General features: G+C 37.1%; 1 protein-coding gene across 1 annotated transcript in view; it reads right to left on the bottom strand.

Annotated features, from left to right (window-relative positions):
* LOC111872347 (zinc finger protein 271) overlaps window positions 1–13,894 on the bottom strand; it is a 17,715-nt gene extending 3,821 nt beyond the window's left edge. The window contains exons 1-7 of the mRNA XM_023866133.2: window positions 13,725–13,894; window positions 9,614–9,837; window positions 5,939–6,085; window positions 4,910–5,104; window positions 4,652–4,800; window positions 2,235–2,951; window positions 855–1,124 (exon numbers count right to left, since the gene is read on the bottom strand). Of these exons, the coding sequence (XP_023721901.1) occupies window positions 855–1,124; window positions 2,235–2,951; window positions 4,652–4,800; window positions 4,910–5,104; window positions 5,939–6,085; window positions 9,614–9,820 (1,685 nt within the window). The 5' untranslated portion in view covers window positions 9,821–9,837; window positions 13,725–13,894. The remainder of the gene's footprint in view (window positions 1–854; window positions 1,125–2,234; window positions 2,952–4,651; window positions 4,801–4,909; window positions 5,105–5,938; window positions 6,086–9,613; window positions 9,838–13,724) is intronic.
* Window positions 13,895–14,099: the final 205 nt, after the last annotated feature.

The raw sequence follows: 14,099 nt of genomic DNA, 5'->3' as shown, positions 1-14,099 counted from the left end.
TCAAATTTAGAGTTCTTAAATATTATACTAGTGTCATCTGCATATAGAATTGGTTTAGATTTATTGTTGATGGTTTTAGATAGATCATTTATGTAGAGAAGAAAAAGTAAGGGACCTAAAATTGATCCTTGTGGAACACCGTGCTTTATAATTCCCCAGTTTGAAAATGCATTATGACTGGAGTTTTTATTATTTATTTCAACTCTTTGATACCTGTATATGTATATATGTATGTATATATAATGTACATATTATATGTAATTGATGCAAATCATTAGAACGTTCATGTTCATACTTCAAGAGAATCAAAATATGAAAAATAAATTAAAGAATGAATTCAAATATAACATCAGCAAGTGTATATTTGGGCTGCGCCATAGCTCAAGCAGTTAGTCGCTGGCTTCCCACTGCGGCAGCCCAGGTTCGATCCTGGGTCTGGTTAAGCGGGATTTGAGGTGGACAAAGTGGGGCTGGGGCAGGTTTTCTCCGAGTACTTCGGTTTCCCCTGCCAATCTTCACCCCACCAAACTCTCCATCATCATAATCACCCGGGGCAGGTACAAGAGGCCAATCAGTGGCCACCGTGCCAAGTGGACCCAGTTAGACTCCGCCCCCACCTACTAAGCAAAAAGTGTATATCTGTCCTTAATTAAGATGATAAATATAAAAGCTCCTGCATGGGATTGAGTCCAGGTATGATATTCTGTAGTATCAGAAGTGTAAAATAACACAAGATACTGTTTTTGAGTTTTAGTACACTTATAACTGTTGGGTTAGATAGATAATTATATGGAGTAAACTTCGGGTCTGCTGGTGCATCAACAGATCCCTTAATTGTCCACTGGAGTACTAACCTTCGATGAATTATGAGTTCTCCTCTATTTGAAAATGTCTCAAGGCAGACCCTGCATGTAAAGCCTTGCTCCATTCTGTGCCGTTTGATGTGTGTGACTAGGTTGCTTTGACGATTAAAACTGTAGTCACAAAGGGGGCATTTGTACTGGCCTAAATGGATACGTGAGTGCTGTACTAACTGTGCCCAGGTATTGTACATTTTCCCACAGGTAGCACACTGAAACCTCTGTTCTTCTGTTTGCTTTGGTTGTTGAGTCTTCTGAGATTTCCTGTGTAACATTAGAACTCCAGTGAGCATTTAAAGCCATTTCATACCTTTCACTTCTTCGCCAGAGACATCGACTTTCTGCTTAATTTTAAGCGGGCATTATACTAGTTTAGAGAGATGAAGTGACAGGAGGTTGGAGAAAACTGCATAATGAGGATCTTCTCCAAGTATAATTAGAATGATCAAGTCAAGGAGGATGAGGTGGGCAGGGCATGTAGCATGAATGGGGGAGAAGAGGAATGTGTGTATAATATTGGTGGGAAAGCCAGAAGGAAAGAGATCACTGGGAAGACCAAGGCTTAGGTGGATGGACAATATTAAAATGGATCTTAGAGAGATAGGATGGGATGGTATAGATTGGACTGATCTGGCTCAGGATAGGGACCAGTGGAAGGCTCTTGTGAATACGGTAATGAACCTTCGGGTTCCATAAAATGCTGGGAAATTCTTGAGTAGCTGCAGAATTGGCAGCTCCTCAAGAAGGGCTCAGCTCCATGAGTAAGTATATACTAGTTTAAGTATGGATACCAGACCACAGTGTGTGCCAATTAAAAGAAGTTAAGGATTAATGGAGACCAGATTTAGGAGCACAGTATCTCTCAAAATACAAACATTCAGTTTAAATTGAACTTACAGCAGCTTCCTCTACAACTTTTACAACAGCTGGGCGAAAACCTGCAGTGCTCGAATAAAAAGCAAGAGACGAATACTTCTGAACCGTGAATTCTAATACATTGACGACGTTGCACAGGGACAGTGAGGAGTATTAGTTCTAATTCAGTTTTTATGCATCTTACATCATCGCCTCATTTCCTAAATGCTTCCAATTTGGGCACTGTTCCACGGGGTAGCCCCTTCATGCTGATAAAACACAGCTTAGTTATCCTGGCTCCTTGCAAAATTTAGTAAATTTGAGACATCCAGGCACAAGGAAGATTTTACATTGTACATTTGTAAGCATGTAACTTTAGGAATCTGATCATGCATTTAGAAGTTCTCTTTATGGCAGACTTCTGGCAATAGGCTGTACTTGTCATTGTAAAATTCCAGTGTACTCTTGGGGGGGGGGGGATATAAGACATGACAGTAATTAAGAATGTGTGAACAATACCTGCTTTGTTCCTTATGAACAGTATTTTGGTGCTCCTCTAGTCCTTGTTCAGAGTCAAACTGATCACCACAGACAGGACAATGAAACTCCTGTAGTCGCTCACAAACATGTTGCCTCCAACCTTGTTTTGTGGTTGCCACATGATTGCACCATTTGCACTGCCACACCTTCCACTTCCAGTACTTGTCTTCTTCATTTTCTGTTTCACCAATCGCAGGACGCTCCAGATTTGAATTAAAATCTTCTGAAAATGCGGTTTTCTTTGCAGGTTTTGTAGAAAATTCAGATGTGTCTTTTCGTTTACCACAGTCTACAGGTTGGTCTTTGGGGATACTGGAACTTTTATCATCTGTAGTCAAATTTGCTTTTTCACTGTGATGGGATTTAACATGTTCTTCAAAATCTTCTTTCAGCTCATAAACTAGAACACAGTCTTCACAGCCAAATACTTCATTGTTATGGACAGAAATTTGGTGCAGGACAAACTCCTTTTTACCCATTATATTTTCATCACAGTAAATGCACTCATACTTTACTTTATCCCAGTCTGCATTTTGTTTATCTTTTCCCTTGTCAGTTTGCTCCTTGGCTTCCTTTTCTTCATTTCTTACACATTGTTTTTGTTTAGTATAGATGTCATTTTCCTGGGATTGTGTAGTCAAGTTCTTTAGCTGAGCTCCTTTAGCAGAAACTTCATCCTTTTCTGTTTTCTTCACACTGTAATTGTAAATAATGAATGAACTGTCCTTTCCAGTGACATCAGCAAACCAGCACAATAATTAGAAATGCTATATTGCAGCATCATGCTGTGCTGTATTATATTTATAAGTTTGCTTCCATCAACAATATGTATAGATATACTATACCTTAAAAGCTGACAGCATGTTTCAGCCTTTCAGGCATCATCAGGTATTGATTTATCTGCTGTTTTCCCTGCATTTGACAATGTTTACATGTGGGTGTACTTTGTGTTCTTAATCATATATATATTTGTATTCATCTTAGCTATAATTTTAAATATTAAAATGTCAAATATGTGGTTATGATATTTCCTATTAGTTAAAATGCCTTAATTATGCTTGATATATAAAGCTGTTAAATGGTGTAGTTTTTGTGCCAAGCTGTACTGGAGGTTGCTATTGTGTTCACTGGATCTAGCCCATAATGACTTTTCTGTGTTGCCAAAGATAAAGGAAATATTGAATGGAGGAATTTTGATGAAACTGATTACATTAGGAATAATATGATGGCAGCTCTGAAGGCCATTCCACAAAACCAGTTCCAAAATTGTTTTGAAGGGCGGACTAGGCGCTGGTATCGGTGCATAGCTTCTCAAGAGTACTTTGAAGGCAACCACAATGATATTCAGCAGTTAGGTATGGAGCACTTTACTGCGATGAGTTTGCAAACTTTATTGTCAGACCACATTGTGTTTATGATGAATGACTGTGTAGAAAGCCATAAAGCTGAAGCATGTTATAAACTTTTAATGTATAGTATAGCTATACACAGACTGTGTTGTTGAAAACAAAATAGTAAGTACAACACAGTAATATTATAGGAGGAAGAAAGTAAACATATAGTTAATTTTTCATATGCACAAACCCAAAGAGAAATAAATTTTGGAATTCTAAAATATAGAATTTCCTCATATGAAAGCTGTAATATATATAAATGTAGTATATGTGTCTCACAAACATAGAATCTGATTATAGAATGTTATACACCATTAGGAGTCTCCAGTGGTTGTTTACAGTGCATATTTTGAATTTTCAGTACTGATATTAACACACAGTTTTAGTAACTGAGCTACATAGAATGGATAATCTGGCCAGGTAACTACAGAACATCATTATAATTAAATAAACTACATATATAGTTCAACATCAATTGAATTAACCTTATTTTATTTTATAATGAAACAACTATGGTTTTGGTTGGGGGAGAGAGGGCATTACAGTTGCCTTTCCTTAAAAATTTACAATCAAATTGTCATTAAGTCAACAAATAAGAAAGATACATATACAGCATAGCCTCTGTTCTTTTATCACTAATCACGTACCACTTAAACTCCAAAATTACGACACATAGCATCTTATAGTGCATGATGCAACTTGATGTAAGGAATTAAATTCTTGATTTAAAACAGACAGTTTAAGGAGTCCCAAGGTTAACAGTATAATGATTTGGGAGTCAGCTCATTTCATGCATTAAAATATGACAATTTTATTGTTGATTCAGAGAATTTGTTGTCTAGAGGGGGAAAGCCATAAGTAATGTAGGCCTGCTGTATTCCCCTGGATTCTGTGCAACACTTGGGGGTAAATAGACTTCTTCATTTCATTTGGAAATGTTCATATGGGAGACAGATATTACTGTTATGTGTCCTGTTGATGTTTGAGATAACTTTAACTTACATAAGTGATTTCTGGTTTGTTGTGTTGAGAACTTTATAAGTCTTTCCTCCAGTTTTCAGAAACTTCATAGCCTTCTGCATCTGTGTATCAGGTGACACTGTGTTTGATTTTTTCATTTTTAGCAAAATTACCTTGTAACCTGCCTTAACCTGAAAGGAAATATTTTTCTTTATTTACAGTATAATTATACATCTGTAATTATTTCTGTATACATGCAGTAAAATATGACTGAACATGCATGACAGTTATATCTCTTACCTCAGGTTTGGAACCACTTTTGTGTTCTGCATTATGATTATCATCCAATTGAAGTTTTTCCTCAGTTTCTTCTGGTGCTTGCTCTTTAATTGCTTTTGTGTCTGGTTTCATTAAATCATCATCTTGTGACTGTTCTGTTTTTTCACTAGAATCATCTGAATTAGGACTCTCTGGTCTTGTATACCTATAGTGTTCCTATAACCAAATTTATGTATTATTAATTGGAAATTATTTTTGAACGGCTAAGACAGGGTTATTATGCACTATTCAGTGTAATAGTCTAGACACACGAACATGGAGGCAAAAGGCAAACACTTCATTTATACAGCCAACATGATCAGAAAGGAGGAGGTACCTAGTAACCTAGCTTTTTATTAATATGAAAGAAAATTAAGTATGAGATCAGCCTGCCTCTTTTCACCCCTGTTATCCTACAGATCAATATGTAGCGTAGTATCCTGAAATATAGTAGTATGATTACAGTTTTAAAAAATATGAGATTTGTTTCATTCTGGTCCGTCACACTAACAATTACAAATATAAATCACTCCATCCAATGTGACCTGTAAGTTTTTTACTACATGAAAACTTAACACCCTTACATGTTTCGGTCTCTGTGGACCATCTTCAGAGGGCAAACATCACTACAAATAGGAAACCACCATCACATAAGTTGTTTAGACGTAAAGTACGTACACTTATATGCTACAATGCATAGTACACAAAACAAAACATTTCACAAACACAACAGTTTCCTGGGAATGTAAAGTTTTTAAAAAATTATATAAAATTTCTTGATGCTAATTAAATTTTTTTTTGGTATTGTCAATAATTTAAATTCGTAAACCATGCAGGCTCGTGTTCGTCCTCCCATTGAATGAACATTGAAATAGTAAAATACCCATAATATATTTGCAGAACCTCCACATCAAGATAGCCGGTGGCACAATATCTGCCCCATGTACGAGGGACGATGGGAGGATGAACACGACAGTATGAACTACATACAAAAGAGAATGCATATTTTACCTCCTCAGTTGGCATTACATCAAAGCCTAGAATAGTCCGTAATCGGGCATCTGCATCCAAACAGTTGATCACCAATTCATGGCATATTTCCAGTTTTGAGACACAGGAAGTACAAACATTAATAGGCAGTAAGTCATCTTCAGTAACCTGTAAATAAAAATCACATGTGACAGTTAATCTTACTTGCTACACTGGTAGCTTTAATACTTGTCATTCTGGCACCACAGTCATAAATTACATACAAGGTTATTTCTAAGCTATTTTCATATGTCACAAAAAAATGATGGTCAAGTATGGAATCTAAGGTTCTCAAAGCAGTGAATAATTAGATTGCAGCCATCTGGTACATGACACGTTATAGTTTTGACATAGGTATCAGCATTCTGGAGAAACCTGCTGTCCCAACCTTCACAGTAAAATAAGTGAGCTGAGCAGTGAAAAACAGTATGTACTACAGTAAACTGTCAGCTTTCTGGTGTGATGTACATATGTTCGTCTACCATATGGCAGTTCTTCCAACTTCCAGTAGCAGGATTACCTATTGTCCTCCCTCATGCAGGTACATTATAGTAGAGGCTAATTAAATTTGTAATTACATTACTTCATTTTATGCAGGGCAAAATCATGACATAGAGATAGGAAACAGATGATTTGAAAATGTAGCACAGTTCAGATATTTGGGAACAGTGATAACAAATCAAAACCTGATTCAGGAGGAAATTAAGAGGAGATTGAACTCGGGTAATGCTTGCTGCCATTCAGTCTGGTCTTCTCATCTGCTGTCCAAAAACATCAAAATTAGAATATATAAAAGTATAATTTTGTCTGTAGTTCTGTATGGGTGTGAAATTTGGTCTCTGACATTAAGGGAGGAACATAGACTGAGGGTGTTGAGGAGAATATTTTGACTGAAGAGAGATGAAACTTCATGATGAGGAGCTTCATAACTTGTACTCTTCTCCAAGTATAATTAGAATGATCAAGTCAAGGAGGATGAGGTGAGCAGGGCAAATAGCACGAATGGGGGAGACTAGGAATGTGTATAGGATATTGGTGGGAAATCCAGAAGGAAAGAGACCACTGGGTAGACCAAGACATGGGTGGGTGGACAATATTAAAATGGATCTTAGAAAGATAGGATTGGATGGGATGGTATGGATTGGATTGGTCTGGCTCAGGATAGGGACCAGTGGAGGGCTCTTGTGAACACAGTAATGAACCTTGGGGTTCCATAAAATGCAGGGAAATTCTTGAGTAGCTGCAGAATTGGCCACGCCTTAAGAAGGGCTCAGCTCCATGCGTAAGTAAGTATTACTTCAGTTTGGCTATGTATGAGTTTTACTCATGTAATGGCAGATTCATGTAACTAGTACACCCCACTCCCATTACATATGGAATGATGGGAAGTTTCCTGTATACACGTATGGAAGGGCTATACCATTTTCACGTGCTAAACTAATTTTTTCTACCCTGATAATGGAGGTAGCAAGTTCCTCTGAATATCTTCAGAAGTACATTGTGTCACATCCCAGATGACCTAAAATTAACCCCTTAGAGCATGATGGCTACTATAAGTACTACCTGCTTCAGCATTACATAGCCATGCATTTTGCCCATTAAGTTTACATGTGAGATTCACGTTTTTCTTAGAATAAATAGCAGCTGTTTTTTTTGTAAACAGCATTAACCATTCGGTGTTTCTAATGGACACAGTGTGCTTTTTGTGGAGTAACAATAACTGAATTTTTAAATACTGTGTACATGGATTTCAGTCTTCAGAGGGTCAATTATGGTTACCATTTGAGAAAGATTTCAAATGCAGGGTACTGTGGATGTAATAAACTAGGATGCCCAAGAAACATCCTTATGCCATTGAAATCACTTACCATGTTTAAACTTTATCAATGTACAGCAAATGCAAGTGATATAATATTACTGTACTATGTTTCTCATTCCACTCTTTGTATAGCAGTATTACAATGGCCAATTTACCATTTGAGCTCTGAAAAGTTTGATGTCCTACAACAAAAGCTGTAAGATTTAACTACGTTTTTTTGTACAGTGTGATTTCTTAAATGAGAACCCAGAGTGTTAGGAATGTTAGTAACATCACGTATGGCCACACCATAGCTCAAGCGGTTAGTTGCTGGCTTCCCACCGCAGCGGCCCAGGTTCGATCCCGAGTCTGGTTAAGTAGTATTTGTGGTGGACAGAGCGGCACTGGGGCAGGTTTTCTCCAAGTACTTCGGTTTCCCCAGCCAATATTCATTCCACCAGTTGCTCCACGATCACCCTCACCTATCATCTGGGGCTGGTACAATAGGCCAGAAGTGGCTGCAGTATAAGGGACTTAGTCCCACCCCACTAGCAATAAAAAAAAACATCATGTATTAGACAGCTGGGGCCATTTTGAAACATCTGTAACATTGGGTTCTTGTTTTAAAAAATCACCCTGTACGTGAGTCTTAAGTACAGTACTGTCCATTACCAGGAATCATTCTTTCACACATTCTTATATTGAACTTTAAAATGTATTTTTATTGTAGCATATCTGAGACTCAGCCCCGTCATGAGATCAGGATGTGAAGAAATATAAGAATTAGCTAGAATTTCTATGGCTAACATTCTGAAAAGAAAAAAAAATGCTCTCATGAGCACCACATAAGGAGTCAAAACCAGACCTTTCATAACCACAGTCAATAATTTCAGTGACTGGCTGCAAAGCAGTGTTACAGTGCACCACAGCGGATAGGTTGAGGCATAATATGATGCCCTATTAGTTCATCTCTCATCACAGCAAGAGGCAGTTGTGTGCAAACAGTATAAGCAGAACTACGGCCTCTGTTGTGTACTGCAGTTAAATGTGAGTGGCAGAAATTGAAAATGTGGCAGTTTGAACGGACAAACATCAAGTTTTGCCAAAAACTAGTCAAATTACCAAGCGAAACGTTTGGCATAGGAAGAATTGGCTGTTGCTACATGACAACGCCCCTGCACATTGCTCTGTTCTTGTCCAAGAGGAACTGGCAAGGCAACAGGTCACCGTTTTGCCACACCCTCTGTATTCACATAATCTCGCACCATGCGATGTCTCTTTCACCGCTTGAAACCAAAGCTACGTGGTCATAGATTTCAGTCGTCTGAGGAGGTCGTCAATGCCACAAGAGACGCCGTACGGGAATCTCCTGCCAATATGTTTCAGCAATGTTTTTGACAGCTATATCAATGTTGGCAGACTTGCATAGTGGCCAACGGCCACTATTTTGAGGGCGGATGTGGATTTGTGTAAGTGTATTTGAATACCTTGTAATATGATGTGATAAAACTACAGTCCACGAAATTAATGACTGTACCACATATAATAGTGTGATGTATGTTCAGCAATATATAATATGTAATTTATGAAGTATTCTTTTTAACTTTATTTGTAAGTTTGGCTTATCTGAACGGTGTCCTTTCTAATAAAGAACAAGTGGCAAACTTCTGCTATTCAAGTTGTCCATAATTGTGTGTTTAATATCTAATTTTCTATCAGGATTTAAGTTTTATTCTTATGATGCATTTTGTAATATGCTGTTATTTATTGCAGAACCCAAACTCATGTTACACTTTGATTTGAAAGATAGTGTCTCCTAACAACAACAAACTATTTATCACCATACAAAAGAACTATACCAAGATTGGCAGATGTGTATGAATTTTATCAACCAGTTGAAGTTCCTTTCCTCTCTCTCCAAAACAGTGAACCATATCTTCACTTGCTTCTGCACAGAGTCGACATAGCTGACTTGTCAATACATCAAGATCCTCTTCACTGTCCAAACTCCTGTTATCACCTTCATTCTGCCAATCTGAGCTATTCACTGAGCTTTCATCACTCATAATGAAATTTTACAAACCTAGAAAAAAGTATTAAAATGTAATATGTTATAAACAGTTCTGAAATTTTCAACCTTCTCATTTGAATCCAGTCAGATGCACAGAATCATCACTGTACTGAAGCTCAATAGCGTGAGATATGGAATAGATTAAACAACAGTAAGGTAGGTACTTTTAACCCTTTGGTGCTGAATTTCTACTCATATAAGGATAGCCCCATGATCCCCCCCCCCCAGCCAGATTTCCTTAAGCTGCATGTTATAAAAAGAAAACAAAGAATTACAACAATAACATTGATTTGGTGCCATATGTTACAAACAAAATGTTATCAGTAACACAGATCTTCAAATAATGAAGCTGTTAATATTCTCATTCTATGATTTTTTTCAGGCACAACATAAATTTTAGGCCCCTTTCTGATGCAGAAGCCAAAGAATAGAATGTCTCAAATGAATATGGCCCAGAAAATCAGTTCACTAAAGCTGAAACAAGACTGTTTTATCAGTAGATGACCACAAAGAACTTTGTTCTGAAACAAGAAAAATGCAAAGGCAGGAAACTTTAAGAAGAAAGAATAAGTGTACCTTTGTGCAACAGTGCTACTGGTGAAAAGTCAAAACTATTAGTGGTTGGTAATGCTGTACAACCTTGCATATTCAAAGAACAGCATGTGGACACTAATCATGCTGTTACATGGAGCTCCAGCAAAAAGACATGATTACCACAACAGATTCGAAGAATGGCTGACTGATTTTAACAGCACAAAGAAGAAATAAAAATGGAGAATCCTCTTGTGTGTCAGTAATGCTGCCAGTCATCACAGAACAGAGGTAATGAGCAAAGTAATGCTGTAATTCATTCTGCCAAATGTGACCCATGAAGTTCAGTCTCTAGAACAGGGGATGATACATACTGTAAAGGCACAGTATTGTAAGATGTTTTAGTATCTTGTAACAGGTGTGGAATATAGCAGTAAAAATCTGATTTCATCAATGTTAGTGTCAAACACAGTTTGATGGCTAACCAATGCCTGAATTGGAATTTCACAAGAAACCACTGTGAAGTGCTTCTAACGAGCAGGTTTTCAGTACCAAGAGGAAGACAGTGAAGTATGTGAGGATGGTTGGCTCTAGCTGAAGTAATAGGTTATCTTCTACTGGACATTCAGAGGGGGCACACGGTAGCGTAGTTGGTTGAGGCACTATGCTACAAGCCGGAAGGTTGCGGGTTTGAGCCCCAATGAGGTGGATTTTTTTTTCAATTTACCTAATTCTTCCAGCCGCACTATGGCCCTGAGGTCGACTCAGCCTCTAACAGAAATGAGTACAAGGAAACTTCTGGGGGGGGGGCATAAAGGGTGAAGATGGAAAATGTCAATGCTGACACTGTGCATACAGAAGTGCTTTTCATCACAGAAGAAACCACTCCTCACCACCAACAAGAGGCATTGCATAGTTTTACCATTCCCATAAAATTACCAGTAGAAGTTCAGTTTTCATATGCATAGCCAGAAGCTTTCCTCACACAGCATAGATTATATATTTATATATGATATGCTTTGCCTAACAAATTATCATCAGCTTAAGAGACTGGATGTTAATCTGTCCCAGTCAGTTTCCATCCCTCCTGATTTTCTTTGATCTTCCTGATGGTGTACTCTAAAGCAAAGTTAAATATCAATGATGATAAGCCACAAGGCACAAGGTGATGAGAAACAGATGTTTACCAATAGATACTTTACTACAGGTTTTGTTCATACACAGTTTAATTAACCTGACCAGTTTCATGGGTACACTGAATTCTTTGCAAATATTGTACAGTATTTCTCTCCTAACGGAAGTATATAAACAAACTGATGTGCTGTCCCATTCTACTCCAATTTTTGTCCTGCATCAGACAACTGCAAATATCTGATCACTAGTTGATCTACTGCATCAGAAGCCACACTCAGAATCCAAAATTATTTTGTCTGTGTATAGAACAGAGTCAATCTTGAGAGAAGACTACAGGCTAGAATTTTATATGTAATTAATAATTACAAAATGAGTTTGACTTTTTTTTTAAGTATTAACAAGAAGTTCTGGGAAGAACTAATTGCCTACTTTCCTTCAATACAACACCGACTGCATAGAAACTGACACGTCCAACAATTCTTCTATTGTTGCATGTGTATTCATTGCCATGTTAACATTTTTACCAAGCACTGTTGTGGGGTTAAACATATAGATACACACTGTGATGAGTGGGATTTATGAAGTATGATGTTGAGATGGGTTCAGTTGCCATGATATACATACCAAGTATCATAAAAATTGGTTCAGACATTCAAAATTAATAGGGAGGATACACAACATGGTCATCTCATAAACATGCTTTTATTTTTTTCAAACTAAGGAAAATATAATAAAAACAGAAATTCTTCCTTATTCCAAATAGACACTCTTCAACTCTTAAGATGGAAGCAGCAAATTCCTCTAAATGAAGGTAAAAAGATGGATGGAGAAGATGATGAATAGAGAGCAGAGGAGACTGGTTGTAGAGGAGGCCAAGGCTCACCCTGGGCTGTAGCACCAAGTGGTTGTAGGTTGGTAACCTTTTTTAAATTATGTGTCTATACAGTCTTCTAACATTTTTATTTTGTTTGTTTCAACTTCTTATTTTCTCTTTCAAATATTCTCTTTGTTCCTGAAATGTCTACTAGGTTCACATCTTAGAGTGTTATGATTATGATTGTTCTCATTTATTGGGCTTACATTCTGCAACAACTGCAATTTAGCCCACTTTCACTGATCTAATAATTTTGGGCAGTCTTTGTCAAACAATAGCCTATGCAGCTTTAACTTGTAGTTACTTAAGACCCTTTGGCCAAAGTTGTTATATTCTCTCTGATACTCTCCCAAGCCATATTGATGGCTATGTTATTGAAAACTGCAAGCTTGCCTCAGATTTTAACCTGTTATTGTTTGTTTTAACTTCCACATCATTTAGATTGAATATCTCCTTATCAATTGTTGCACAGCACATTTTCTTACTGACAATCTACCTCCAATTATTTTAGCCACCAGTAACTCATGGATGAGGCACACAGGCAACAATTATGATCCCTTTTCCTAGTGCAGGCAATGTATACAAAGTTAAAATAGCAGAAAAAATTAACACTTAGTCACAGTCATTAACATTGGGTTATAAATTTCTCTTGCTTTACATATGCGCTTGGAAATTCAAATTCTCCTAATATTGTAAGTCAGCTAGTTATTTTTCTGGAGTGATAGTTGTCTGGACTATATATATATAAATATAAACAATGAATGGGGTACTTTTGTTCATGCTGCTGTTTGAAGACACCAGTACCAAAGGGCAGGTCATACCCAAAACGTTGTTTGTCATGGGATCAAATTAACTATCAGGAGTGAATAAATAGAACTAATTAAACATTCACTCAAAATGAAATTAAATAGCAGTGTGTGACACTACCATTACATTACAGAATAACTAGGCTTAGTGCCAAGGTGAATTTATAGATACATTGTCACTTTTAAATGATTGGTATTTAAATGCATATTCATTGCATGTACATAATCAATATTTCGTGTGGAACATGAGGTACTGTGTTCAAGTAACTGAACAAAAATAAATGGGTGTTGCCTGTACATAACCAAGGTTACGAGCCAGTAACTTTTAAATCGGCCTCAGAGATAGTTACAAAAACTTCACAAAGATTTCGGGAAATTGAAATCGCCAAAGATTTGATAATAATGCCGTGAACATCACATCTTGCCACACAAGACATAATCTTTGAAGAAGAGATTCTGTTTCCCGAAATATTGGTCGACGGTTATAAGCTATGTAAGCAGCTTTGCTAGCAGGGATTATAAGAGGTGCAATAATATTTGTTCCGTAAACTCACCTGACTCTAGAATTGAAATACAACGAATTGTGGCTGATTTATATTAAAAGTAGTTCAGTTTTACAGACAAAAAGAGACCGACGAACATATAAACTCCAAAACAATTGTACAAATTTGAACAACCTGTGTCTACGTTTTTCAGAGATGAAATAGTAATGTTCTCCATTAATGCACAGGCGGCAAACAACTGTGCCGTTACAGTGGCCTACCATGATACGTGATTCCTGGACTAGTTTTATTGAATGTATTGCCGAAGAAGAAATAAGATTTTTGTATAACCATTTATAACTTATATTTTTCCATGTGTCACATAATGCTTATTCTGATCGTGTCGCTGATTGCTTTGTATCAGCGTTTGTATGCACACTGAAACAA

This window comes from Cryptotermes secundus, unplaced genomic scaffold, assembly GCF_002891405.2.
Source record: "Cryptotermes secundus unplaced genomic scaffold, Csec_1.0 scaffold55, whole genome shotgun sequence".
Lineage (NCBI taxonomy): Eukaryota > Metazoa > Arthropoda > Insecta > Blattodea > Kalotermitidae > Cryptotermes > Cryptotermes secundus.
Note: the sequence above shows the minus strand (reverse complement) of the source record. Positions and strands in the feature narration are given on the sequence as shown.